The sequence below is a fragment of the Oncorhynchus keta genome, chromosome 1 (genome assembly GCF_023373465.1).
Source record: "Oncorhynchus keta strain PuntledgeMale-10-30-2019 chromosome 1, Oket_V2, whole genome shotgun sequence".
NCBI lineage: Eukaryota > Metazoa > Chordata > Actinopteri > Salmoniformes > Salmonidae > Oncorhynchus > Oncorhynchus keta.
The window spans coordinates 67,514,434-67,541,828 of record NC_068421.1 but is presented as its reverse complement, the minus strand read 5'-3'; the positions used below and the strand labels follow the sequence as shown (position 1 = coordinate 67,541,828).

The window sequence follows — 27,395 nt, the reverse complement described above, 5'->3', positions numbered from 1 at the left end:
ACTGGTATAGAGGTCCTGGATGGCAGGAAGCTTGGCCCCAGTGATGTATTGGGCCATACGCACTACCCTCTGTCGTGCCTTGCGATCGGAGGCCAAGCAGTTGCCATACCAGGCAGTGATGCAACCCATCAGGATGCTCTCGATGGTGCAGCTGTAAAACCTTTTGAGTATCTGAGCACCCATGCCAAATCTTTTCAGTCTCCTGAGGGGGAATAGGTTTTGTCATGCCCTCTTCACAACTGTCTTGTTGTGCTTGGACCATGTTAGTTTGTTGGTGATGTGGACACCAAGGAACTTGAAGCTCTCAACCTGCTCCACTACAGCCCTGTCGATGAGAATGGGGGCGTGCTCAGTCCTCCTTTTCCTGTAGTCCACAATCATCTCTGTTGTCTTGATCACGTTGAGGGAGAGGTTGTTGTCTTGCACCACACGATCAGGTCTTTGACCTCCTCCCTATAGGCTGTCTCATCGTTGTCGGTGATCAGGTGATCCCTGTTGTGTCATCTGCAAACTTAATGGTGTTGGAGTCGTGCCTGACCGTGCAGTCATGAGTGAACAGGGAGTACAGGAAGGGACTTCAACCCCATTCTTAGCCTATTGTACATACAGTATATGTACTAGTTAAAAATGTGACTTGAATAATATTTACAGATTTCAAAACATTATGCACTTTCCATGACATAGACTGACCAGGTGAATCCAGGTGAAATGTTTAAGCTTCGAGACAATTGAGACATTTAGATTGTGTACATGTATGTGTACCATTCAGAGTCCATACCTTGTAGAGTCCATACCCCGACGAATTTAGTCTGTTCTGAGGGCAAAATGGCGGGTACAACTCAATATTAATGTTTTGTACTCTCAGTGTACAGTGTGTACTGTAACAGCGTTTGATTGCAACTTTTGTCCATCCCCTCATCCCAGTATGACTTCAAAGTCAATGGACTGTAGCCTGTCTGATGTTACTGACTGAGGTTTTTTTCAGCCAAAGACAATATGTGATGAGCTTTGCTTTGAGGTTGTCCAGATGCATTAACAGAGAGTATAGTTGAGTGGCTGAATTCAGTCAACATTAAATAAATGCTTGGTTATGCATGGTATAAAATACACATTTCTGATACACCTGTACTATAAATGTATGTATAACTTTTAGCAGCCAGATATGAATAGGCTATTTCATGCTTTGAATTCTGAAATCTATCGATCCTCCTTGTGATTTCTTGCTTACAGCATTATTTTCTTCCCCAAATATATTATCATAAAGAGCTCTTTCCATTGTTAACTGCTGAGCTGCTGAATACTACTGCGACAGTTATAATAGACAATCAATAAACCCCTTGTCTAAAGTCCCACACATCTCTTTGAAATAGATTTGCTTGAAGGCCATGATTTGTCTGCATGTTTTCCCAAATGTGGCATGTAGGCATGTGGGTACAGAGGGGAGGGTTTGCTGGGAGGCTGGGGGCAGCATACAGTACATTCAGAAAATATTCAGACACCTTGACTTTTTTCACATTTTGTTAGGTTACAGCCTTATTCTAAAATTGATTAAGTTGTTTTTTCCTCATCAATCTACACATAATATGAAGATGGCGCCAGAGGGGATGGCTGCCGTCTTATCGGCTCTAAACCAACCAGGCAATTTTGTTTGTTTTTTCGCATTGTTCGTAACTTGTTTTGTACACAGTGTTGCTGCTACCATCTCTTATGACCGAAAAGAGCTTCTGCAATTACTCACCTCAGATTAGACAAAGTGTTTTTCTTCAATGAGTCAGACGGGACGGAGGTACTACAGACACCCGTCCAGGCCCAGATCCCCGGAATTCGCTGGAGAAGGAAACGGAGATTTCGTGGCAAAAGATCAGAGTGCCTTGTGAGGATCAGGCAACGAGTAGCTAACCTGCCTTTGCCTTCCATCCTGTTAGCTAATGTTCAATCACTGGAGGAAAAAAATGGGACGAACTGAAAGCACGTATGTCCTACCAACGGGACATTAAAAACTGTAATTTGGGGCGGCAGCGTAGCCTAGTGGTTAGAGCGTTGGACTAGTAACCGGAAGGCTGCAAGTTCAAAACCCCCGAGCTGACAAGGTACAAATCTGCCGTTCTGCCCCTGAACAGGCAATTAACCCACTGTTCCTAGGCCATCATTGAAAATAAGAATTTGTTCTTAACTGACTTGCCTAGTTAAATAAAGGTACAAAAAAAAATATATATATATATGTTTCATCGAGTCATGGCTGAAAGATGACATTAAGAACATACAGCTGGCGAGTTATACACTCTATCGCCAGGACAGAACAGCAGCCTCTGGTAAGACACTGAACGGGGGCCTATGCATATATGTAAACAACAGCTGGTGCACGATATCTACGGAAGTCTCAAGGTTTTGCTTGCCTGTGGTAGAGTATCTCGATAAGCTAGAGAGTTTTCATCTGTATTTTTCGTAGCTGTCTACATACCACCACAGACCGATGCTAGCACTAAAACCTTACTCAATGAGCTGTATACCACCATAAGCAAACAGGAAAACGCTCATTCAGAGGCGGCGCTCCTAGTGGCCGGGGACTTTAATGCAGGGAAACTGAAATCCGTTTTACCAAATTTCCACCAGCATGTTAAATGTGCAACCAGAGGGGGAAAAAAAATCTAGATCACCTTTACTCCACACACAGAGTACAAAGCTCTCCCTCGCCCTCCATTTGGCAAATCGGACCATAATTCTATCCTCCTGATTGCTGCTTACAAGCTCAAATTTAAGCAGGAAGCACCAGTGACTCGGTCAATAAAAAAGTGGTCAGATGAAGCAGATGCTAAGATACAGGACTGTTTTACTAGAACAGACTTGAATATGTTCAGGGATTCTTCCGATGATTTGAGGAGTGGTTGAGGAGTGGTTTGAGGAGTGGTTAGAGCGTTGGATTAGTAACAGAAGGTTGCAAATTCAAACCCCCGAGCCGACAAGGTACAAATCTGTCGTTCTGCCCCTGAACAGGCAGTTAACCCACTGTTCCTAGGCCGTTATTGAAAATAAGAATTTGTTCTTAACTGACTTGCCTGGTTAAATAAAGGTAAAATTTAAAAAATGGATTAAAATCCTGCAGCGCACGCAAGGCTCCCTGCTCAAGCCAGCGCATGTCCAGGCCCATCTGAAGTTTGCCAATGACCATCTGGATAATCCAGAGGAGGAATGGGAGAAGGTCATGTGGTCTGATGAGACAAAAATAGAGCTTTTTGGTCTAAACTCCACTCGCCGTGGAGTTTGGAGGAAGAAGAAGGATGAGTACAACTCCAAGAAAACCATCCTAACCGTGAAGCATGGAGGTGGAAACATCATTCTTTGGGGATTCTTTTCTGCAAAGGGGACAGGACAACTGCACCGTATTGAGGGGAGGATGGATGGGGCCATGTATCGTGAGATCTTGGCCAACAACCTCCTTCCCTCAGTAAGATCATTGAAGATGGGTCATGGCTGGGTCTTCCAGCATGACAACAACCCTAAACACACAGCCAGGGCAACTAAGGAGTGGTTCCGTAAAAAGCATCTCAAGGTCCTGGACTGGCCTAGCCAGTCTCCAGACCTGAACCCAATAGAAAATCTTTGGACGGAGCTGGAAGTCCGTATTGCCCAGCGACAGTGCTGGAACCTGAAGGATCTGGAGAAGGTCTGTATGGAGGAGTGGGCCAAAATCCCTGCTGCAGTGTGTGCAACCTGGTGAAGAACTACAGGAAACTTATGATCTCTGTAATCGCAAACAAAGGTTTCTGTACCAAATATTAAGTTCTGCTTTTCTGATATATCAAATACTTATGTCATGCAATAAAATTCAAATTAATTACTTAAAAATCATGCAATGTGAATTTCTGGATTTTTTAGATTTGGTTTCTCACAGTTGAAGTGTACCTATGATAAAAATTACAGACCTCTACATGCTTTGTAAGTAGGAAAACCTGCAAAATCGGTAGTGTATCAAATACTTGATCTCCCAACTGTACATACCCCAACCAGAAGCCATGGATTACAGGCAATATCCGCACTGAGCTAAAGGGTAGACCTGCCACTTTCAAGGTTATAAGAAATCCTGCTATGCCCTAAGACGAACCATCAAACAAGCAAAGTGTCAATACAGGACTAAGATCGAATCGCACTACAACGGCTCCGACGCTCATCAGATGTGGCAGGGCTTGCAAACTATTACAGACTACAAAGGGAAGCACAGCCGAGAGCTGCCCAGTGACACAAGCCTACCAGACGATCTACATAACTTCTATTCTAACTTCGAGGCAAGTAAGACTGAAACATGCATGAGAGCATCAGCTGTTCCGGACGACTGTGTGATCACACTGTCTGCAGCCGGTGTGAGTAAGACCTTTAAACAGGTCAACATTGCCAAGGCCGCAGGGCCAGACAGATTACCAGAACGTGTACTCCAAGCATACGCTGACCAACTGGCAAGTGTCTTCACTGACATTTTCAACATCTCCTTGTCTGAGTCTGTAATACCAACATGTGTCAAGCAGACAACCATAGTCCCTGTGCCCAAGAACACTGAAGTAATCTGCTTAAATGACTACCGACCCGTGGCACTCACGTCTGTAGTAGAGGTCGACTGATTATGATTTTTCAACGCCGATACCGATACCGATTATTGGAGGACCCAAAAAAGCTGATTCAGATTAATCAGACGATTTTTAAAAATGTATTTATTTATTTGGGGCGGCAGGGTAGCCTAGTGGTTAGAGCGTTGGATTAGTTCAAATCCCCGAGCTGACAAGGTACAAATCTGTCGTTCTGCCCCTGAACAGGCAGTTAACCCACTGTTCCTAGGCCGTCATTGAAAATAAGAATTTGTTCTTAAATGACTTGCCTAGTTAAATAAAGGTTTAAAAAAAAATAATAATAATTGTAATAATGACAATTACAACAATACTGAATGAACACTTTTATTTTAACTTAATATAATACATCAATAAAATCAATTTAGCCTCAAATTAATAATGAAACATGTTCAATTTGATTTAAATAATGCAAAAACAAAGTGTTGGAGAAGAAAGTAAAAGTGCAATATGTGCCATGTAAAAAAGCTAACGTTTAAGTTCTTGCCCAGAAAATGAGAACATATGAAAGCTGGTGGTTCCTTTTAACATGAGTCTTCAATATTCCCAGGTAAGAAGTTTTAGGTAGTTATTATAAGAATATTTCTCTCTATACCATTTTGTATTTCTTTGACTATTGGATGTTCTTATAGACACTTTAGTATTTCCAGTGTAACAGTATTATAGCTTACATCCCTCTCCTCGCCCCTACCTGGGCTCGAAACAGGAATACATCGAATACAACAGGAATACAACAGTCAACCTCGACACATCGTTAGGGGAACAACTACTTCAAGGTTTCAGAGCGAGTTACGTCACCGATTGAAACGCTATTAGCGCGCACCCCGCTAACTAGCTAGCCATTTCACATCGGTTACACCAGCCTAATCCCGGGAGTTGATAGGCTTGAAGTCATAAGCAGCTAACGCACGAAAGTGCTGTTTGAATGAATGCCTGCTGCTGCCTACCACCGCAGTCAGACTGCTCTATCAAATATCAAATCATAGACTTAATTATTTTAAAATTTTACCTTTATTTAACCAGGCAAGTCAGTTAAGAACACATTCTTATTTTCAATGACGGCCTGGGAACAGTGGGTTAACTGCCTGTTCAGGGGCAGAACGACAGATTTGTACCTTGTCAGCTCAGGGGTTTGAACTTGCAACCTTCCGGTTACTAGTCCAATGCTCTAACCACTAGGCTACGCTGCCGCCCCATAACATAATAACACACAGAAATACGAGCCTTATGTCATTAATATGGTCAAATCCGGAAACTATAATTTAGAAAACAAATAGTTTATTCTTTCAGTGAAATACAGAACCGTTACGTATTTTATCTAACGGGTGGCATCCATAAGTCTAAATATTCCTGTTACATTGCACAATGTTATGTCATAATTACGTAAAATACTGGCAAATTAGTTCGCATCAAGTCAGGTGGGCAAAACTGTTGCATACTGTATACCCTGACTCTGCGTGCAATTAACACAAGAGAAGTGACACAATTTCCCTAGTTTAATATTGCCTGCTAACCTGGATTTCTTTTAACTAAATATAAAAAAAAATACAGTTTTATATCTTTATGTTTGAAGCCTGAAATGTGGCAAAAGGTCGCAAAGTTCAAGGGGGCCGAATACTTTCGCAAGGCACTGTACCTTGGCTCCTTGCTGCACTCGCATAACAGGTAGTCAGCAATGTAATTGGCCATGAGTGCAATGTAATGAGTGCCATGAGTGCAATGAGTGCAATGTAATCGGCCATGATCGGTGTCCAAAAATGCCAATTACCGATTGTTATGAAAACTTGAAATCGGCCCTAATTAATCGGCCATTACGATTAATCGGTCAACCTCTAGTCTGTAGCCATGAAATGCTTTGAAAAGCTGGTCATGGCTCACATCAACAACATTATCCCAGAAACCCCAGACCCACTCCAATTTGCATACCGCACCAACAGATCCGCAGATGATGCAATCTCTACTGCAATCGACACTGCCCTTTCACACCTGGACAAAAGGAACACCTATGTGAGAATGCTATTCATTGACTATAGCTCACGTTCAACACCATAGTGCCCTCAAAGCTCATCACTAAGCTAAGGACCCGGAGACTAAACACCTCCCCCTGAAACTGGATTCTCGACTTCCTGATGGGCCGCCCCCCCCCAGGTGGGAAGGGTAGGTAACAACACATCTGCCACACTAATCCTCAACATGGGGGCCCCTCAGGGGTGTGTGCTCAGTCCTCTCATGGACTCCCTGTTCACTCATGACTGCACAGCCAGGCACGACTGATAGGCCTGATCCCCGACAACGATGAGACAGCCTATAGGGAGGTCAGACACCTGACCGTGTGATGCAAGGACAACAACCTCTCCCTCAACATGATCAAGACAACGGAGATGATTGTGGACTACAGGAAAAGGAGGATCGAGCACGCCCCAATTCTCATTGACAGATTCAAGAGCAGGTTGACAGATTCAAGTTCTTTGGCGTCCACATCACCAACAACCTAACATGGTCCAAGGACACCAAGACAGTCATGAAGAGGGCACGACAAAACCTATTCCCCCTCAGGAGACTGAAAAGATTTGTCATGGGTCCTCAGATCCTCAAAAGGTTTTACAGCTGCACCATCGAGCGCATCCTGACGGGTTCCACCACTGCCTGGTATGGCAACTGCTTGGCATCCGACCGCAAGGCACTACAGAGGGTAGTGCGTACGGCCCAGTACATCACTGGGGCCAAGCTTCCTGCCATCCATCTATACTAGGTGGTGTCAGAGGAAGGCCCTAAAAATTGTCAAAGACTCCAGCCACCCTAGTCATAGACTGTGGAAAGCAGTACCGGAGCGCCAAGTCTCGGTCCAAGAGGCTTCTAAACAGCTTCTACTCTCAAGCCATAAGACTCCTGAACAGCTAATCAAATGGCTAACCAGACTATTTGCATTGCCCCCCCCCCCTACACTGCTGCTACTCTCTGTTATTATGCATAGTCACTTTAATAACTCTACCTACATGTACATATTACCTCAATTACCTTGATACTGGTGCCCCCGCACATTGCCTCTGTACCGGTACCCTCTGTATATAGCCCCGCTATTATTATTTACTGCTGTTCTTTAGATGTTCTTATCTCTTACTTTCATTTGTATTTTCTTAAAACTGCATTGTTAATTAACGGCTTGTAAGTAAGCATTTCACTGTAAGGTCTACTACACCTGTTGTATTCGGCACATGTGACAAATACATATTGATTTGATTTGTTTTGATAATACCCCATAATGACAAAGCAAAAATGTTTTTTTTAGCAATTTTTGCAAATGTAAAAAAATAAACTGAAAAATCACATACATAAGTATTCAGACCCTTCACTCAGTACTTTGTTGAAGAATCTTTGGCAGTGATTACAGCCTTGAGTCTTCGTTGGTATGACGCTACAAGCTTGGCACACATCTTCAAACATCTGCTATCTGAGCAGCTAACCGATCGCTGCAGCTGTACATAGTCTATCGGTAAATAGCCCACCCAATTGTACCTACCTCATCCCCATACTGTTTATATTTATTTACTTTTCTGCTCTTTTGCACACCAATATCTCTACCTGTACATGACCGACCATCTGATCATTTATCACTCCAGTGTTAATCTGCAAAATTGTAATTATTCACCTACCTCCTCATGCCTTTTGCACACAATGTATATAGACTCTCTTTTTTTTATACTGTGTTATTGACTTGTTAATTGTTTACTCCATGTGTAACTCTGTGTTGTCTGTTCACACTGCTATGCTTTATCTTGGCCAGGTCGCAGTTGCAAATGAGAACTCAACTAGCCTACCTGGTTAAATAAAGGTGAAATAAAAACTATTTTTAAAAACACCTGTATTTGGAGAGTTTCTCCCATTCTTCTCTGCAGATCCTCTCAAGCTCTGTCAGTTTGGATGTGGAGCGTTGCTTTACAGCTATTTTCAGGTCTCTCCAGAGATGTTTGATACAGTTCAAGTCCGCGCTCTGGCTGGGCCACTCAAGGACATTCAGAGACTTGTCCTGAAACCACTCCTCCGTTGTCTTAGCTGTGTGCTTAGGGTCGTTGTCCTGTTGGAATGTGAAACTTTGCCCCAGTCTGAGGTCCTGAGCCCTCTGGAGCAGGTTTTCATCAAGGATTTCTCTGTACTTGCACCGTTCTTCTTTGCCTCAATCCTGACTAATTTCCCAGTCCCTGCCGCTGAAAAACATTCCCACAGCATGATGATGCCACCACCATGCTTCACCGTAGGGAAGGTGCCAGGTTTCCTCCAGATGTGACGCTTAGCATTCAGGACAAAAGTGTTCAATCTTGGTTTCATCAGACCTGAGAATCTTGTTTCTCATGGTCTGAGAGTCTTGATGTGCCTTTTGGCAAACACCAGGCGGGCTATCATGTGCCTTTTACTGAGCAGTGGCTGCCTTCTGGCCACCCTGCCATAAAGGCCTGATTGGTGGAGTGCTGCAGAAATGGTTGTCCTTCTGGAAGGTTGTCCTTCTGGAAGGTTCTCCAATCTTCACAGAGGAACTCTGGAGCTCTGTCAGAGTGACCATTGGGTTCTCGGTCACTTCCCTGACCAAGGCCCTTCTTGCTCAGTTTGGCCGGGTGGCCAGCTCTAGGAAGAGTCTTGATGGTTCCAAATTTCTTCCATTTAAGAATGATGGAGGCCACTGTGTTTTTGGGGACCTTCAATGCTGCAGAAATGTTTTGGTACCATTCCCCAGATCCTGTCTCGGAACTCTACGGACAATTCCTTCAACCTCATGGCTTGGTTTTTGCTCTGACATGCACTGTCAACTGTGGGACCTTATATAGACAGGTGTGTGCCCTTCCAAATTATGTCCAATCAATTGAATTTTCCACAGATTAACTTTAATCAAGTTGTATAAACATTTCAAGAATGAACAATGGAAACAGGATGCACCTGACATCCATTTCGTGTCTCATAGCAAAGGGTCTGAATACTTATGTAAATAAGGTATTTCAGGTTTTTAATTTATTTAACCTTTATTTAACAAGGCAAGTCGGTTAAGAACAAATTCTTATTTACAATGACGGCCCACCCCAGCCAAGCCCTAACCCAGACAACGCTGGGCCAATTGTGCGCCACCCTATGGGACTCCCAATCACGGCCGGTTGTGATACAGCCTGGAATCGGACCAGGATCTGTCGTGACGCTTTTAGCACTGAGATGCAGTGCCTTAGACCGCTGCGCCACTAAAACTTCTAAAAAACTGTTTTCGCTTTGTCATTATGGGGTATTGTGTGTAGATTGCTGAGGATTTTTTTAAATGTAATCAATTTTAGAACAAGGCTATAACATAACAAAATGTGGGAAAAAATCAAGGGGTCTGAATACTTTCCAAAGACACTGTAGGCTGTGTGGGGAGAGTGACAGTGTGAAATAATAGCATCCGCAGGCCAGATGGGAGTATTGACAGTGTGGATTTGTCTATAACATCCTTATTTCTGCACGCTTGAGCTGACACCACACCAGAGTAGCATGATAGGGCATACCGCCATAAGGGAAACAAGAACCATTCTTAAAACCTGGACTCTGAATCACTGGAAAAGAAACTGAATTGCTCACTACAAGCTCACTGGAAAATAAACTGAATTGCTCACTACAAGCTCACTGGAAAAGAAACATCTAAGGCTGGCTTTGCTGGCTTTTACTAACTAATGAGAAATATAGCAGGAAGCTAAATAAGAAGATAATGAACTCACCCCTTTTAAATCACTATACTATACATTTTTGAATCACAGAAAAACAATAAATAGCTCTCAGGAATAACTCTGAATAGCTTTACAACAGTAACATCCCCCATTAGTGTTACTGACTTACTACTCTTGGGCAGTTTGGCTATTCAAATCCATGCCCTTTCAGACTAAACAGAGGCAGGAGGATATATGTTAGTATGATAATAAAGTGAGGCTAGATGTCTGTGTAGATTCATCAGCCTGCCATCCCAGGGCCCCTCTTCACAAAGCACTTTTCAAATGAAATACTCTAGCAGGCCACACCAAGAGGAGAGGAGGAGATAGCAGTAAGCAGTAAGCAATAACACAGCTCAAAGCGTTTAGGGATAATTTTCCCAGATAAATAAACAGATTAATTATTCATATCCGAGGAACTTTAAAGTGCTTTCATGGTTTGGTTGCTTGGTAGATAAATGGATCCTTTCAGCCTGATAACAGAGTATTATTTCTTGTTGTGGAATTTGTCTCTAGTGTATGTTTTCAGAGGAAAGCTAGAGGAAGTGCTTTAATTAAAATGAAAAAGCTCTGTACTCCGAGCTCCACCTAACTCAAGGGCAAAAGGAACATCAGAGCAACTTTTAAGAGGTAAAAGGCAAGTTTGGGAGATCAAATTCTGTGGTGATTTTAGATAGCCTTGGTGATTTACCTCACACTCTTTCACATAACAGGTTAAGATATTTTCGAATAAAAAATATAAACATCCAAACAAACAACTCATCAAACCTGGGAATACAGTGTCTGAAAATCTATACATAGAACTAACTATCCTTTTCCTCAAACATTATCACCATTTCCCATCAGAGGCCCAACAGAACTGGCAAAAGAGATTGAGATACGCAATTATCTCAAGGACAGACCCAGCAGAAATGACAGAAACTAGCACCAGGTTGCAATTAGAGGCACTTTTTTATTGAATTAAGATACCGTATGCTGTTCTTGGAGAGGCTACCAGAGTCTGCTTATTCAATTTTCCTGTTTATGTGTGGAGCTAGTGCTGAATACTGATGGCCACTTCAACATGGAACCTGACAGATACTGACTTGAATTTTACCAGTTACTTATTGAAAGGGCACCTTTGATTTCATTTCTAAGATGTTGGAGAAAAAGAAGCACCTATTTTATATGTTGTCATATGAATAGATTAAAGAAATACAATTTATTTTTCATGAATATATGACAATGTGAATCTTGATATGTGTAGTGAGAAAAACAAAAATAATGTATTCTCTATATCAAAAAGATTTCTCAGATATTGTATAAAGTATTATTTCTGTTTTGTTGTTCTTGTAAAACCGGTGTTTATACTGAAAAAGAGACCCTGCCTTTGGGCAAGATATAATGAGTGCATTTCTAAGTTGTGGTGTTTCAAGTTGTGCGAAAATACATTTTTATCGTACAGACAGAGGCCGTAATCCTTTCAGTTACGACAGTAGTTACTGGAGAAATCTCAAATATGAGTTAAAAGTAAAACATTTAGAGTAATGATAAAAGAGAATGAATTATTCAAAGCAAAGCTTTCTAAAGACTAAGACTTTAAAGAGAAACAGTCTTACAAAATTACAGAAACATGAGGAGCGATATTCACAAGGACCTACTGCCCAAATCCAATAAATATATAAATAAAATACAAAAAGCCACAATGTTTTATATTCGTGTTTAAACATCATGGTGTAGTCTTAATTATGCTTTCCTTACATCTCGACTAAAACTTAAGACTTACTATTAAAAAACATTGTTTTCTAATTCGCTTGAGGTGTGCAGCTACATACACACTGAGTGTACAAAACATTAGGAACACCTGCTCTTTCCATGACAGATTGACCAGGTGAATCCAGGTGAAAGCTATGATCCATTATTGATGTCACCTGTTAAATCCACTTCAATCAGTGTAGATGAAGGGGAGAAGACAGGTTAAAGAAGGATTTTTAAGACTGGAGACAATTGAGACACGGATTGTGTATGTATACCATTCAGAGGGTGAACAGGTTTGACTGTGTCAAGAACTGCAAAGCTGCTGGGTTTTTCACGCTCAACAGTTTCCTGTGTGTATCAAGAATGGTCCACCACCCAAAGGACATCCAGCCAACTTGACACAAGTGTGGCAAGCATTGAAGTCAACACGGGCCAGCATCCCTGTCGAACGCTTCGACACCTTGCAGAGTCCATGCCCCGACAAATTTAGGCTGTTCTGAGGGCAAAAGGGGGTGCAACTCAATATTATATCCTAATGTTTTATACACTCAGTATATAACGCTTAATCTACTAATGGGGAATGAAGCATTCCAGGGACCGACCAGGTCCAACCCTGCTTTGCTTCAGCAGCATGCCACCCTGCATCCCTCTGATGGCTTTCTGCTGAAGCTAAGCAGGGTTGGTCATGGTCGGTCCCTGGAATGCTGCTGGAAGTGGTGTTGGAGGGCCAGTAGGAGGCACTCTTTCCTCTGGTTAAAATAAATGATATATCCCAATTCCCCATGGCAGTGATTGGGGACGTTGTCCTGTGTAGGGTGATGTTAAATGAGTGTCCTGACTTTCTGTTATTCACTTATTGTAAGAGAATGGGTGTTAACCCCAGTGTAATGGCTAAATACCCAATCAATTTACCTGGGAAATGATGTAGTGACAGCCATTATGATATTCTCAAAATAGTCTAGTGTTATGACAGCACAACTCAAGCTAAGTGTTATGTTTGAAGGCTGCCAATTGCACTGCCAATAAGATAAAGAAGACCTTGTTAGCCAAATGGTCTAGCTTTACCGATATGGCCCTAATCCTAAAATTTGAACCCTAATTTGCCCCAGTTAATCACTCATCCGGCCTATTGAAGTCATAATTGGCAAAGACAATGAGAAGTACTTACACCTCAAAAGGGGTAAAGAGTAAACAGTAGAACATGGAAACTACCCACACACTATAATGAAACAATATTTTGACCATTATGATATGTCTGTCACTGCCCTTGTGTTTTTTTTGTCACTGCAGACTTACCTCACATGTAGAAGAGCGGCGTAGGCCTCACTGCCAGCTAGGACATAGCTGATCCCAATAGACACACTGAGAACAGAGAGAGGGGACTTGTTATTTATAAGCCCTCACTTCATCAAACTAATTAGTGTCTGTTTCATTCAAGTGTGCAGTGACGAGTTACCGGTACTCAAACTGACATCAAGCAGGAAATCTGTTCTGTGCATAGTGCCTTCAACAGACTGAGGTAAAGTTACCACAAGACAAGTACTTTGGACTTCAAATAAGTGACAGAAAGACAAGCTCATATCTTATAGATATCTTACAGTTTTCTTTTTCACAACGGAAACAATGGTATCATCTTTGAGGGTGTGATATGTGAACATTGTGTTTTGAAAGGCTTCAGGCCACAAAATCGAATCATGGAGCAGGAAAAAACATAAAATTAAGAAGATGACATTTTGATTTGTGACATATAGTAGGCAGAGTGAGGATGATAAAGGATGATGAAGAATGAGCTAATTGATGATGGAGGAGAATGAGATACTGTATAGATAATGTAGATGCTGGGTGGGAAGAGGGAATTGACTTAACAATGCTGTCTATCATCCCAAGGCCACCGTCAGCAGGCAGCACTATGCAGCAGCAGTGTTGAGGTGTAGTGATGGTTGTTTTAGGAGCAGGCAGGCGGAGGGGGGGGGAAAGAGGGGTCACACAGCTGAGCATTGATCGACTACTAAGCCCCTTGAACACAATGAAGGGGGTATCGATTGAGAAGGCGTTAGTGAGAGCTGTCTAAATGCTGATAACAAGGCCCATTCCATCAACAGAGTGGGGGCCAGTCCAGAGTAATAAACCAAACATTACACTGAAGATCACTGGCGACAGTTTGGTTAGCGCTCGTGTCCGGTGGCGTGATTCTCATTGACAAAAAAAACATCTGAAAGGGAGCAGTGGTTCATGTACTGTATTTATTCTTTAACCAGGCAAAATAAAAAGGCACATATGCTTTGGTATCAAGGACTGAAAGGCCAGAATATTACGGTATAAACTCAATGACACAAGATAAATCAATAAAATGGAAAATAACAAGGTTTTTGAAGCTTTAAGGCATACTACCTACCACATAGGTCCAATGTTGTGAATGGTTTATTGATCAGAACAAAATAATCTCATTATGCAAATCCAGCGTTATAAATAATGCCAACTACAAAATGAAGTCAGCTGATTAATGCTCGTTTCCTCATTTGTGCAGAATATATTTGACTGGATGGGCCATTATTTTGAGGAGAAAAATAAGAAGTGTTCGTTAGGAAAGACATGACATTTCACCTATAAATAACAGGCGGCTCCCCGCCAGTCTAGAGGGCACGGGATGGATTAAAAATCCACTTAGTGTTCTGATCCTACAAGGTCAAGTCTTCCCCTTAGTCACAGACAGCAGAGGAAAGGGAGAGAAAGAGAGAGAGAGAGACCAGCGATAACGCACTCCAGTGCCTCGCCTTCATTAACCTTTTTGTCTTTATTAAAAGATCTTCATCAGCCCAGCGGGCTGGCCACTGGTGACATTTTAGGAGTTTCCATGTTAACTCCCGAGAAGCTGCAGGGTCCCAGCAGGTGTGTCCTTCCTTCCCCTGAGGCTGTCTAGGGCTGTCTCTAGGTCTTGCTTAAAACATTAGTACAGTGGCTACTCATTTAAAAGTTGCGTCATACCGCAGTATAGCGTGCAATATATTTCAATATAACAGAATAGCATGTTTTGAGTTGAATTTATCTGTGCTTAGCAGCTGAGGCTTCTTTGAGTGCACAATCAACTTGTTAATTTATCAGACATCACTTGCGTATTGTTAGGTTCTAAATATCAAAGTAAGAAACCGAAGGACACTATGAAAGCTTAAACCAAGTTTATTCCTCACAAAGGACGGAAACAGCTGAACAGACAAAGACATGGTTCCACCAGAGGTGGTATATATACCCCAATTTGGGGTGGAATCTCCTCCTTCTCTTGAAACACTACCTTCTCCCTTAATTTGACCTGACCTCGACCCCCTTCATCGCTAATCCACGGCTCTCTCCCCTTATCAGTGCCTGCCACATGTGATCGTTTTACCTACACTCAGTACAACCAAGCTTAATTGCACTGATCATATACATTCCTTCTACAGATAACCATTAACTTCAGGTGCAGACCCTCTAGACCCTAGCACTCAATATTTCAATAGGATACCTGATAATTAACACTACCATATCCGGACAGAATGTAAACGCTATACATTCCCCTCTCTCCCTCAATGAATAAGTATATTTTATATTCTCAGAACCCAACAGTATATTCAGTGTGACGCTCCTGAATTTGTCAACCGTCTCAGTGCTTCTCCTTCCAATAGGGCGCTTCCCCTTCAATTCCCAATTAAATAGCCCGCATCAGCTGCGCAAAAGTGGGGTTTGTGATGGTAGTGCAAATGAGGATGTGTTCAACCCTCAGTTCCGAAGATTCTTTACTCTGTTTGTTTTGTTGTATTTAAAAGTCTTGTCTCAAGTTTAACCAGGATCAGATCAACTCATTGCTTCCTTTGGACTACACATCTCAGCTGGTTCTTCATGGCCTTTCTACTCTGTTGGCGGATTGGATTGTCTGACTTACTGACTGACTACAACGTTTTTTGCATACAGTATTTTATTTGTTTTGGTGTGATAATATCGTGATGATTTATGTGATCATTTGTAGTTGATGACATATTGAGATTTGATACTCTTTATGGTTGTGTGATAAAAGAGTTTGATATTTTGATTGTATGAAAAGAGACTAGGTTTACGCTACTCTTGTATGAACGGACAAACATTGCGTGACTAAGGTCACTTGAGTTCCCTGAACTCCTTTACCGGGCTGGACTCTTTTAGGCCCAAGGTACAGGACTTTTCTGGAGGAACCAGAGATCATTATTTGTTATATTATTATGTGTGTGTGATCATTTATGTTGCTAATACAACCCAAGCAAAATAACACATTTGTTTTGAAGTTATGTCCAATGTTTTAAGGGTTTATGAAAAGTGTATTTCCATACTGGCTTTTACATGAGTCTTTTTTATTGGTGTAGACTTGACGGACCAGACGTCACTCATTCCCTCCCAAACCAAAAGGAGAAATCAATATTTTCTCTGGTAGGCACAACCTACCTGACACCCGTTGTTACATCAGTCAACACATATATTTTAAGAATATAATGGAATATAACAGAATGTTTTTGATTCTCTTACAATTGAAACATTACAGTGAAACACCAGTTATATTAAGTAATAGGCTACAGTCCAGTTACAGATTCTTCTGACATACGTGTGCACGTGGGACAAAGGAAGAGCAATTCTTACACTATTGTTCTAAATGTAATCATCCTCTTCATCATTCAGTTCCTTCAAGTGCACAATTATCAGTTTCTATCTGGTTTCTATCACCTATTCATCAATTCATGTCATTCATTCAATGAGGAGAGAGACACATTAGCGCCTGGGTACCAACGCTTTACACATTCACATTTTGACAGTTGGAATTTCATGACTTTTCTATGACTTCTCCATGACTCTTAACTAAATTTCCATGACCAACAATTGGCGCTTACGTTTTATGTACATATAAAACAGTAAGTGTAATATGGTATCGACAGTGGGAGGCTGCTCTATAATACCTTGTACCATCTCCTGTCGTTGTGCAAGGCACTTTAACCCCCCCCGACAAAGTAAAATACCTGTTAGGCAATTTTATAAAACACGTATGGCCAAACCTCAGTCTGGAGAGCTACTGCTGTCTGCTGACAAGTATTTTTCTCCACTCATACAGGATTCATAAAGGCTTAGTGTACTAATTTGGTGGATTTTTCTTTGATATATCAGGGGGTGATTCAGCACCCCTACTTCCCGTGGCTATGCGAACATATTGAGTTGCAATGTCCCATAGATTGGAAACCCAAATCGACTGGAAGTATCTATACTGAAAACAAATAAACGCAACATTCAAACATTTTAAGATTTTACTAAGTTACATTTCATATAAGGAAATCAGTCAATTTAAATAAATTCATAAGGCCCTAATCTATGGATTTCACATGACTGGGCAGGGGCACAGCCATGGGTGGGCCTGGGAGGGCATAGGCCCACCCACTTGGGAGCCAGGTATACCCACTGTGGAGCCAGGCCCAGCCAATCAGAATGAGTTTTTCCCCACAAAACGGCTTCATTACAGACAGATGTACTCCTCAGTTTCATCAGCTGTCAGGGTGGCTTGTCTCAGACGATCCCGCAACTATAGAAGCCGGATGTGGAGGTCCTGGGCTGGCGTGGCGTCACGTCACGTGGTCTGCGGTTGTGAGGCCGGTTGGACATACTGCCAAATTCTCTAAAATGACATTGGAGGCGGTTATTGGTAGAGAAATAAACATTAAATTCTCTGGCAACATCTCTGGTTCTCTGTGTTTGGTGCCGACAGGGATGGACGCCTCGCTTCACGTTCTTAGGAAACTATGCAGTATTTTTAAAAAAATATTATTTCTTACACTGTTACCTCAGGAAATATTAAGTCTTATTACATACAGCCAGGGGGAACTATTGGATATAAGTGCAATGTCAACTTTCTAACACTACGACCAGGAATACGACTTTCCCGAAGCGGATCCTCTGTTTGGACCACCACCCAGGACAATGGATTGGATCCCAGTAGGCAACCCAAAACAACGGCGCCGCAGAAGGGGCAGATGGAGCGGTCTTCTGGTCAGGCTCCGTTGAAGGGCACATCGCCCACCGCTCCCAAGTATACTACTCGCCAATGTCCAGTGTCTTGACAACAAGGTAGATGAAATTCGAGCAAGAGTTGCCTTCCAGTGAGACATCAGAGATTTTAACATTCTTTGTTTCACGGAAACGTTATCAGAGTCGATACAGCCACCCGGTTTCTTCACGCATTGTGCCGATAGAAACAAACATCTCTCTGGTAAGAAGAAGGGCGGGGGTGTATGCCTTATGATTAACGAGTAGTGGTGTGATCATAACAACATACAGGAACTCAAGTCCTTTTGTTCACTTGACATAGAATTCCTTGCGATCAAATGCCGACCGCATTATCTACCAAGAGAATTTTCTTCAATTATAATCACAGTCGTGTATATACCCCCCAAGCAGACACCTCAACGGCCCTGAAAGAACTTCATTCGACTCTATGTAAACTGGAAACCACATATCCTGAGGCTGCATTTATTGTAGCTGGGGATTTTAACAAGGCTAATCTGAAAACAAGGCTCCCTAAATTTTATCAGCATATCGAATACACGACCCAGGCTGGTAAAACTCTGGACCATTGCTACTCTAATTTCCACGATGCATACAAAGCCATCCCTCACCCTCCTTTCAGCAAATCTGACCACGACTCCATTTTGTTGCGCCCAGCCTATAGACACAAACTAAAACAGGAAGCGACCGTACTCAGGTCTCTTCAACGCTGGTCCAACCAATTGGATTCCACGCTTCAAGATTGCTTTGATCACGTGGATTGGGATATGTTCCGGATAGAATCGGACAATAACATTGATGTATACGCTGATTCGGTGAGCAACTTTATTAGCAAGTGCATCGGTGATGTGGTACCCACAGTGAATATCAAAGCCTTCCCCAACCAGAAACCGCGGAGTGATGGCAGCATTCACGCAAACCTGAAAGCACCAACCACTGCTTTTAATCATGGCAAGGCGACCGGAAACATAACTGAATACAAACAGTGTAGCTATTCCCGCCGCAAGGCAATCAAACATGCTAAGTCAGTATAGAGACAAAGTAGAGTCGCAATTCAACAGCTCAGACACGAGACGTATGTGGCAGGGGCTACAGTCAATCACAGACTACAAAAAGAAAACCAGCCCCATCTCAGACACCGATGTCTTGCTCCCAGACCAGCTAAACTAAACCAACTAAACTTCTTTGTTTGCTTTGAGGACAATACAGTGCCACTGAACGCTACCAAAATCTGCGGGCTCTCCTTCACCGCAGCCAACGTGAGTAAAATATTTAAACATGTTAACCCACGCAAGGCTTCCGGCCCAGACGGCATCCCTAGCCGCGTCCTCAGAGCATGCGCAGACCAGCTGGCTGGTGTGTTTACGGACATATTCAATCAATCCCAATCCCAGGCTGCTGTTCCCACATGCTTCAAGAGGGCCACCATTATTCCTGTTCCCAAGAAAGCTAAAGTAACTGAGCTAAACGACTATAGCCCTGTAGCACTCACTTCCATCATCATGAAGTGCTTTGAGAGACTAGTCAAGGATCATATCACCTCCACCCTACCTGACACCCTAGACCTACTCCAATTTGCTTACCGCTGCAATAGGTCCACAGACGACGCAATCGCAATCACACTGCACACTGCCCTAACTCATCTGGACAAGGGGAATACCTATGTAAGAATGCTGTTCATCGATTACAGCTCAGCATTCAACACCATAGTACTATCCAAACTCATCACCCTGGGTCTTGACCCCAACCTGTGCAACTGGGTCTTGGACTTTCTGACGGGCCGCCCCCAGGTGGTGAGGGTAGGAAACAACATCTCCACCCCGCTGATCCTCAACACTGGGGCCCCACAACGGTGCGTTCTGAGCCCTCTCCTGTACTCCCTGTTCACCCATCCACTGAGTGGCCATGCACACCTCCAACTCAATCATCAAGTTTGCAGAAGACACTACAGTGGTAAGCTTGATTACCAACAACGACGAGACGGCCTACAGGGAGGATGGGAGGGCCCTAGGAGTGTGGTGTCAGGAAAAGAACCTTACGTCAACAAAATAAAAGAGATGATCGTGGACTTCAGGACACAGCAGAGGGAGCACCCCCCTATCCACATCGATGGGACAGTAGTGGAGAAGGTGGAAAAGTTTAAGTTCCTTGGCGTACACATCACAGGCAAACTGAAATGGTCCACCCACACAGACAGCGTGGTGAAAAAGGCTCAACAGCGCCTCTTCAACCTCAGGAGGCTGAAGAAATTTGACTTGTCACCAAAAACACTGGAGAGCATCCTATCGGGCTGTATCAACGCCTGGTACGGCAATTGCTTCGGCGATAACCGTAAGGCTCTCCAGATGGTAGTGAGGTCTGCACAACGCAACACCGGGGGCAAACAACCTGCCCTCCAGGACACCTACACCACCCGATGTCACAGGAAGGCCAAAAAGATCATCAAGGACAACAACCACCCGAGCCACTGCCTGTTCACCCCGCTATCATCCAGAAGGCGAGGTCAGTACAGGTGCATCAAAGCTGGGACCGAGAGACTGAAAAACAGCTTCTATCTCAAGGCCATCAGACTGTTAAACGTCTTATGGCTGCAGGGGCAGTATTGAGTAGCTTGGATGAAAAGATGCCCAGAGGTGCCCGGAGTAAACTGCCTGCTCCTCAGTCCCAGTTGCTAATAGATGCATATTATTAGTAGTATCGGATAGAAAACACTCAGAAGTTTCTAAAACGGTTTGAATGATGTCTATGAGTATAACAGAACTCATATGGCAGGCAAAAACCTGAGAAAAATCCAAACAGGAAGTGGGAAATCTGAGGTTGGTCGATTTTCAACTCAGCCCCTATCGAATACACAGTGGGATATTGGTCAAGTTGCACTTCCTAAGGCTTCCACTAAATCAACCGTCTTTAGAAATGTGTTTGAGGATTCTACTGTGAAGTGGAGCCGAATGAGAGGGGAATGAGTCAGGAGTCTGGCAGAGTGCCACAGGCTGGTCACGCGCATTTCACATGAGAGTGAGCCGTGTTCCTTTGCTTTCCTTTCCTTCGCTAACAAAAGTAGCTATTTGGACAAATGATGGACATTATCGAACAAATCAAACATTTATTGTGGAACTGGGATTCCTGGGAGTGCATTCCGATGAAGATCATCAAAGGTAAGTGAATATTTATGACGCTATTTCTGACTTTTCTGACACATCTCCTTCTTTGGAAAATGGCTGGATGTTTTTCTGTGACTAGCGCTGACCTAACATAATCGCAAGGTGTGCTTTCGCCGTAAAGCCTTTTTGAAATCTGACACAGCGGTTGCATTAGGGAGAAGTTTATCTATATGTCCATGAATAACACCTGTATCTTTTATCAATGTTTATGAGTATGAGAATTTCTGTAATTTGATGTTGCTCTCTGCACTTTCTCCGGATGTTTGTTTGAGACAATGCATTTCTGATCATAACACACCAATTTCAAATTAGGTTTTTGGACATAAAGATTAACTTTATCAAACAAAACACACATTTATTGTGTAACATGAAGTCCTGTGAGTGCCATGAATGAAGATGAAGATCAAAGGTTAGTGATTAATTTAATCGCTATTTCTGATTTTTGTGAGCAATTACCTTGGCTGGAAAATGTCTTTCTGTGACTAGTTGCTGACCTAACATAATTGTTTGGTGTGCTTTCGCCGTAAAGCCTATTTGAAATCGGACACTGTGGCTGGATTTACAAGAAGGTTATCTTTTAAATGGTATAACATACTTGTATGTTTGAGGAATTTTAATTGTAGGATTCCTGTTGTTTTGAATTTGGCGCCATGCAATTTCACTGGCTGTTGGGGAGGTGGGACGCTACCGTCCCATATATGCCAGAGAGGTTAATGGCTGTGATAAGTGAAAACTGAGGATGGATCAACCACATTGTAGTTACAAAATACTAACCTAATTGACAGAGTGAAAAGGAGGAAGCCTGTACACTATAAAAATATTCCAAAACATGCATCCTGTTTGCAACAAGACACTAATGCAATACTGCAAAATAAATGTGGCAAGCAATTCACATTTTGCCTTGAATACAAAGTGTTATGTTTGGGGCAAATCCAATACAACACATTACTGAGTACCACTCTCCATATTTTCAAGCATAGTGATGGCTGCATCATGTTATGGGTATGCTTGTAATCATTAAGGACTGGGGAGTTTTTCAGGATAAAAAACAAAAAGAAAGGAGCTAAGCACAGGCAAAATCCTAGAGGAAAACCTGGTTCAGTCTGCTTTGCACTAGACACTGGGAGATCAATTCACCTTCCAGCAGAACAATAACTTATAACACAAGGCCAAATCTACAATGGAGTTGCTCATCAAGAAGGCAGTGAATGTTCCTGAGGGGCCGAGTTACAGTTTTGACTTAAATTTACTTGAAAATCTATGGCAAGACCTGAAAATGGTTGTCTAGCAATGATCAAAAACCAATTTGACAGAGCTTGAAGAATTTAAAAAAGAATAATGGGCAAATGTTGCACAATCCAGATGTGGAAAGCTTTTAGAGACTAACCCAGAAAGACTTACAGCTGTCATTGCTGCTAAAGGTGCTTCTACAAAGTATTGACTCATGGGTGTGAATAGTTATGTAAATGAGATATTTCAGTATAATTTTCAATAAATGCCCAAATTTATAAAAACATGTTTTCACTTTGTCATTATGGGATATTGTATGTAGGTGAGTGACAAACAAAAATATTTTCAATCCATTTTGAATTCAGGCTGTATCAACAAAATGTGGATTAAGTCAAGGGGTATGAATACTTTGTAAAGGCACCGTATGTGTGTGTGTGTGTGTGTGTGTGTGTGTGTGTGTGTGTGTGTGTGTGTGTGTGTGTGTGTGTGTGTGTGTGTGTGTGTGTGTGTGTGTGTGTGTGTGTGTGTGTGTGTGGGGAACATCTATAGTTAATTCGGAAAGTATTCAGACCCCATTACTTTTTCCACATTTTGTTACGTTACAGCCTTATTGTCACGTTCGTTATAACAAACAAGGCGACCAAAGTTTGAATATGATTTGAATACATCCTTCTTTAAGGAAAACGAAGAACACTTAAACAAACTATACAAAACAACAAAACGAACGTGAAGCTATATATAACGAGTGCAGACACAGGCAACTAACCATAGACAATAACCCACAAACTATCCAAGGCATATGGCTACCTAAATATGGTCCCCAATCAGAGACAACGATAAACAGCTGCCTCTGATTGAGAACCAATCTAGGCAACCATAGACATAAAAACACCTAGACTGGAAAAACCCATAAACATACAAAAACCCTAGATAGGTGAAAAAACACATATATCACCCTCGACACACCCTCGACGCTCTGGACTGGGTACTGTCGCCGGACGCTCTGGACACCTCAGGGCGGTGCAAGGAGCAGGAACAGGGAGTACTGGACTGGTGACGCACCTCAGGGCGAGTGCGAGGAGCAGGAACAGGGAGTACTGGACTGGTGACACACCTCAGGGCGAGTGTAGGGAGCAGGCACAGGACGTACTGGACTGTGGAGGCGTACTGGAGGTCTGGAGTGTAGAGCTGACACAACCCGTCCAGGCTGGATGTTTATTTTCGCCCACTGACACAGGACGCACTGGGCTGTGCAGACTCACCGGAGACACAGTACGCAGAGCCGGCGCAGGATATCCTGGTCCAAGGAGGTATACTGGAGAACAGGAGCGCTGAGCCGGCACCCACCTTCCTGGCTGGATGCCCATTCTAACCCGGCCAATGCGAGGAGCTGGAATAGAACGCACCGGGCTAGAATAGCACACTGGAGACACCGTGCGCATCTCTGCATAACACGGTGCCTGACGAGTTACAAGCTCAACACAATAAGCATGAGGAGTTGGCTCAGGTCTCCTACCTGACTCAGCCAATCTCCTCGTGTGCCTCCCCCCAAAAAAATATTGGGGCTGCCTCTCGGGCTTCCGTGCTAGTCGTGTACCCACATATCGTCGCCATTCCATCTCCACCTGCCTCCATGGTAGGCGATCCTCTCCTGCCAGTATCTCCTCCCACGTCCAGGATCCTTTACAGTATTTCGTCCCATGTCCATGCTGTCTGCTCCATCATACGCTGCTCCTTCTTTTCACGCTGCTTGGTCCTTGTTTGGTGGGTTATTCTGTCACGTTCGTTATAACGAGGAGACCAAAGCGTAGCGTGATTTGAATACATTCTTCTTTAATGAAAACGAAGAACACTTAAACAAACTATACAAAACAGCAAAATGCTCAAATAAGCAAAGAGAAATGACAGTCCATCACTACTTTAACTTCTCTAGGGTAGGGGGCAGCAATCGGAATTTTGGATGAAAAGCATGCCCAAATTAAACGGCCTGCTACTCGGGCCCAGAAGATATGATATGCATATAACTGGTAGATTTGGATAGAAAACACTTTAAAGATTCCAAAACTGTTAAAATAGTGTCTGTGAGTATAACAGATCTGATTTGGCAGGCGAAAACCTGAGAAAAATCCATTCAGGAAGTTACAAAAAAAATATATATTTTATTTTTCTATTCAATGCCATTATAGTAGCCATTGACTTAGGACTCAATTTGCAGTTCCTATGCCTTCCAGTAGATGTCAACAGTCTTTAGAAATGGTTTCAGGCTTGTAGTCTTATAAATGAGGGAGTAAGACCAGTCTGAATGAGTGGACCCAGACGTGTCACAGAGCTTTTTCATGCGCAATCCCAAGAGAGTGCATTTCTTGTTTACCTTATATGTTGACAACGTTATTGTCCGGTTGAAATATTATTGATAATTTAGGCTAAAAACAACCTGAGAATTTAATATAAACATCATTTGACATGTTTCTATGAACTTTACGGATACAATTTGGATTTTTTTGTATGCCTGTTTTGACTGTGTTTGAGCCTGTGGCTTTATTGAGTAAATGAATGTCTTCTGAGTGCCACCATATGAAGATCATCAAAGGTAAGGGATTCATTTAATCTCTATTTCTGAGTTTTGTAACGCTTCTGCTTGGCTGGTTACTGTTTGTAATAATTTGTTAACTGGGCTATGTTCTCAAATAATCGTAAGGTATGCTTTCACCGTAAAGCATTTTTAAAATCTGACACCGTGGTTGGATTCACAAGAAGTTCATCTTTAAACCTATGTAAAATATGTTTTGTTTTCTGAATTTTTATAATGAGTATTTCTGTATTTGAATTTGGAGCTCTGCAATCTCACTGGATGTTGGCCAGACGGGACGCTAGCGTCCCACATACCCTAGAGAGGTTAAGGTATTTCTGTTTGTTATTTTTAATAAATTTGCTAACATTTCTAAAACCCTGCTTTTGCTTCATCATTATGGGGTATTGTGTGTATGTAACAGTATAGCTTCCGCCCCTGTCCTCGCCCCAACCTGGGCTTGAACCAGGGACCCTCTGCACACATCAACAACTGACACCCACGAAGCATCGTTACCCATCGCTCCACAAGAGCCACGGCCCTTGCAGAGCAAGTGGAACCACTACTTCAAGGTCTTAAAGCGAGTGACGTCACTGATTGAAACGCTATTAGCGCGCACCACCGCTAACTAGCTAGCCATTTCACATCCGTTACATGTACATTGATGAGGGAAAAATATTTTATACATTTTAGAGTAAGGCTGTGACATAACAAAATTTGGAAAAAAAGGGAAGGGGTCTGAATACTTTCCGAATGCATTGTATGCAGAGTTACAACTTTACCACTCTGTCACAAAGTCAGCCTGCCTGCCAGGGTGTGATTCATTAGCTGGTCCCCACAGGGTCTTACCATTAAATAATGCAGTAAGGCATGAGATTAAATGACATCATTGAAAAGCATGGCCCAAATTAGATGCAGCACATATGCCCACAAGGCATAGGCGTAGCTTGGATTCATAGATATGAAAAAGGTCAATTCACTACCCATGATAAAGAATGTTCAAAGTGAAAGATTATGGAGGTACAGTAGCAGACACATTCTGTATCAATATTTGAACAAAATGCTAAGGATTCACACGAACACCATGCTGAGGCCAATTTGTACATTCTAATGCAGAACTTCAGAAATGTTTTTTATTGAATAAAAATACCAAGTAGACTCCTATTAATGGTTAAATGCTTCCAATTATCAGACTAATTGACAATACAAATGGGCACTAGTTTGTACTACATAAACACTGTTAAGGCCAGGTAGAGGGAATCCAGCCACGAGTCTGTATTTCTGAGAAATTCCCTCTCTCACAAAGACAGTTGCTGGCCTTTTCTGCAGAGCCAACACATTTCTCAAGGTGTAAAACATGGGGCATAATGGATGGGAGGCTGCTGACACTAAGAGAGCTGGTGACAAATGTTGATAATTGAAACGATGGGTAGTAACATGCCAGGGGACATGGTTGATGTGGTACAGGGGAATAACTGAAGCCCCCTGACACCACTGTATCTGGGCTTTGGTATCATACATGTTGTTTGTTTAATTAGGAAGAATCTAAACAATTGGAGCATGTTATAATCTCCTCATGGATATGTGAAATGTGTTGAGTGATCCATTAGAATCTAATCTTAATCTAGCTTCGTAGAACACTTTTAAGTTTCATTTCCCTCCACTGATTAGGCCTTATTTATTTCCCTATGGTCCAAGTTGTTGTGTTATTCTGTCATTAGACTTCTTTAATATGGCAGCTAGCTGTAGTCGTCTGTATTAGTGTAACTTACAACTGGAAGAGTAGGATGAAGTTGAAGGCATGGCTCATAGGCTTGCTGAGGAAGAGGAGCCCCAACACATGGAGATTAGGCTGTAGCTTCTCCTCCAGAGTCTGTCTGGCCGCGTCCTGCTGCAGGAGGCCTGTGTCTGAAACAGAGACGACAGGTTTCAGAAATCAAACCTCCCTGGGAGACAATGCTGTATTTCTGGGAGAAACAGCGATTCCTGGTGACAGGTCCATTTTGGAGAATAAGTGTGAGGGATAAATGCAGTTGGGAACGGTGCGGCTCAGTCAGCCGCTGAGCGCGTAATGGATGAGTGGTGCCATCCTTCAGCGCCGCCGAGGTCCGCAACACATCCCTCTCCATTGCCTCGCCATAGAAGACACACACTTTGATTCTGGGAGTACCTTCTCACTCCACTTTTATGTGGTAAATAATGAATCAGCAGAGAGATGAATGGGAGAGATAGAGAGAATGCAGCGAGAATGCAGTGAGATGAATACGGACAGATCAAAAAAGGAGGTGTTGAGGAGGAGGAGGTATATCAGATC

General features: G+C 42.6%; 1 protein-coding gene across 1 annotated transcript in view; it reads right to left on the bottom strand.

Moving 5' to 3' along the window:
- si:ch211-51h4.2 (uncharacterized) overlaps positions 1-27,395 on the bottom strand; it is a 105,772-nt gene that overhangs the window by 61,056 nt on the left and 17,321 nt on the right. Inside the window, exons 6-7 of the mRNA XM_052458413.1 lie at positions 26,854-26,989; positions 13,370-13,435 (exon numbers count right to left, since the gene is read on the bottom strand). Of these exons, the coding sequence (XP_052314373.1) occupies positions 13,370-13,435; positions 26,854-26,989 (202 nt within the window). The remainder of the gene's footprint in view (positions 1-13,369; positions 13,436-26,853; positions 26,990-27,395) is intronic.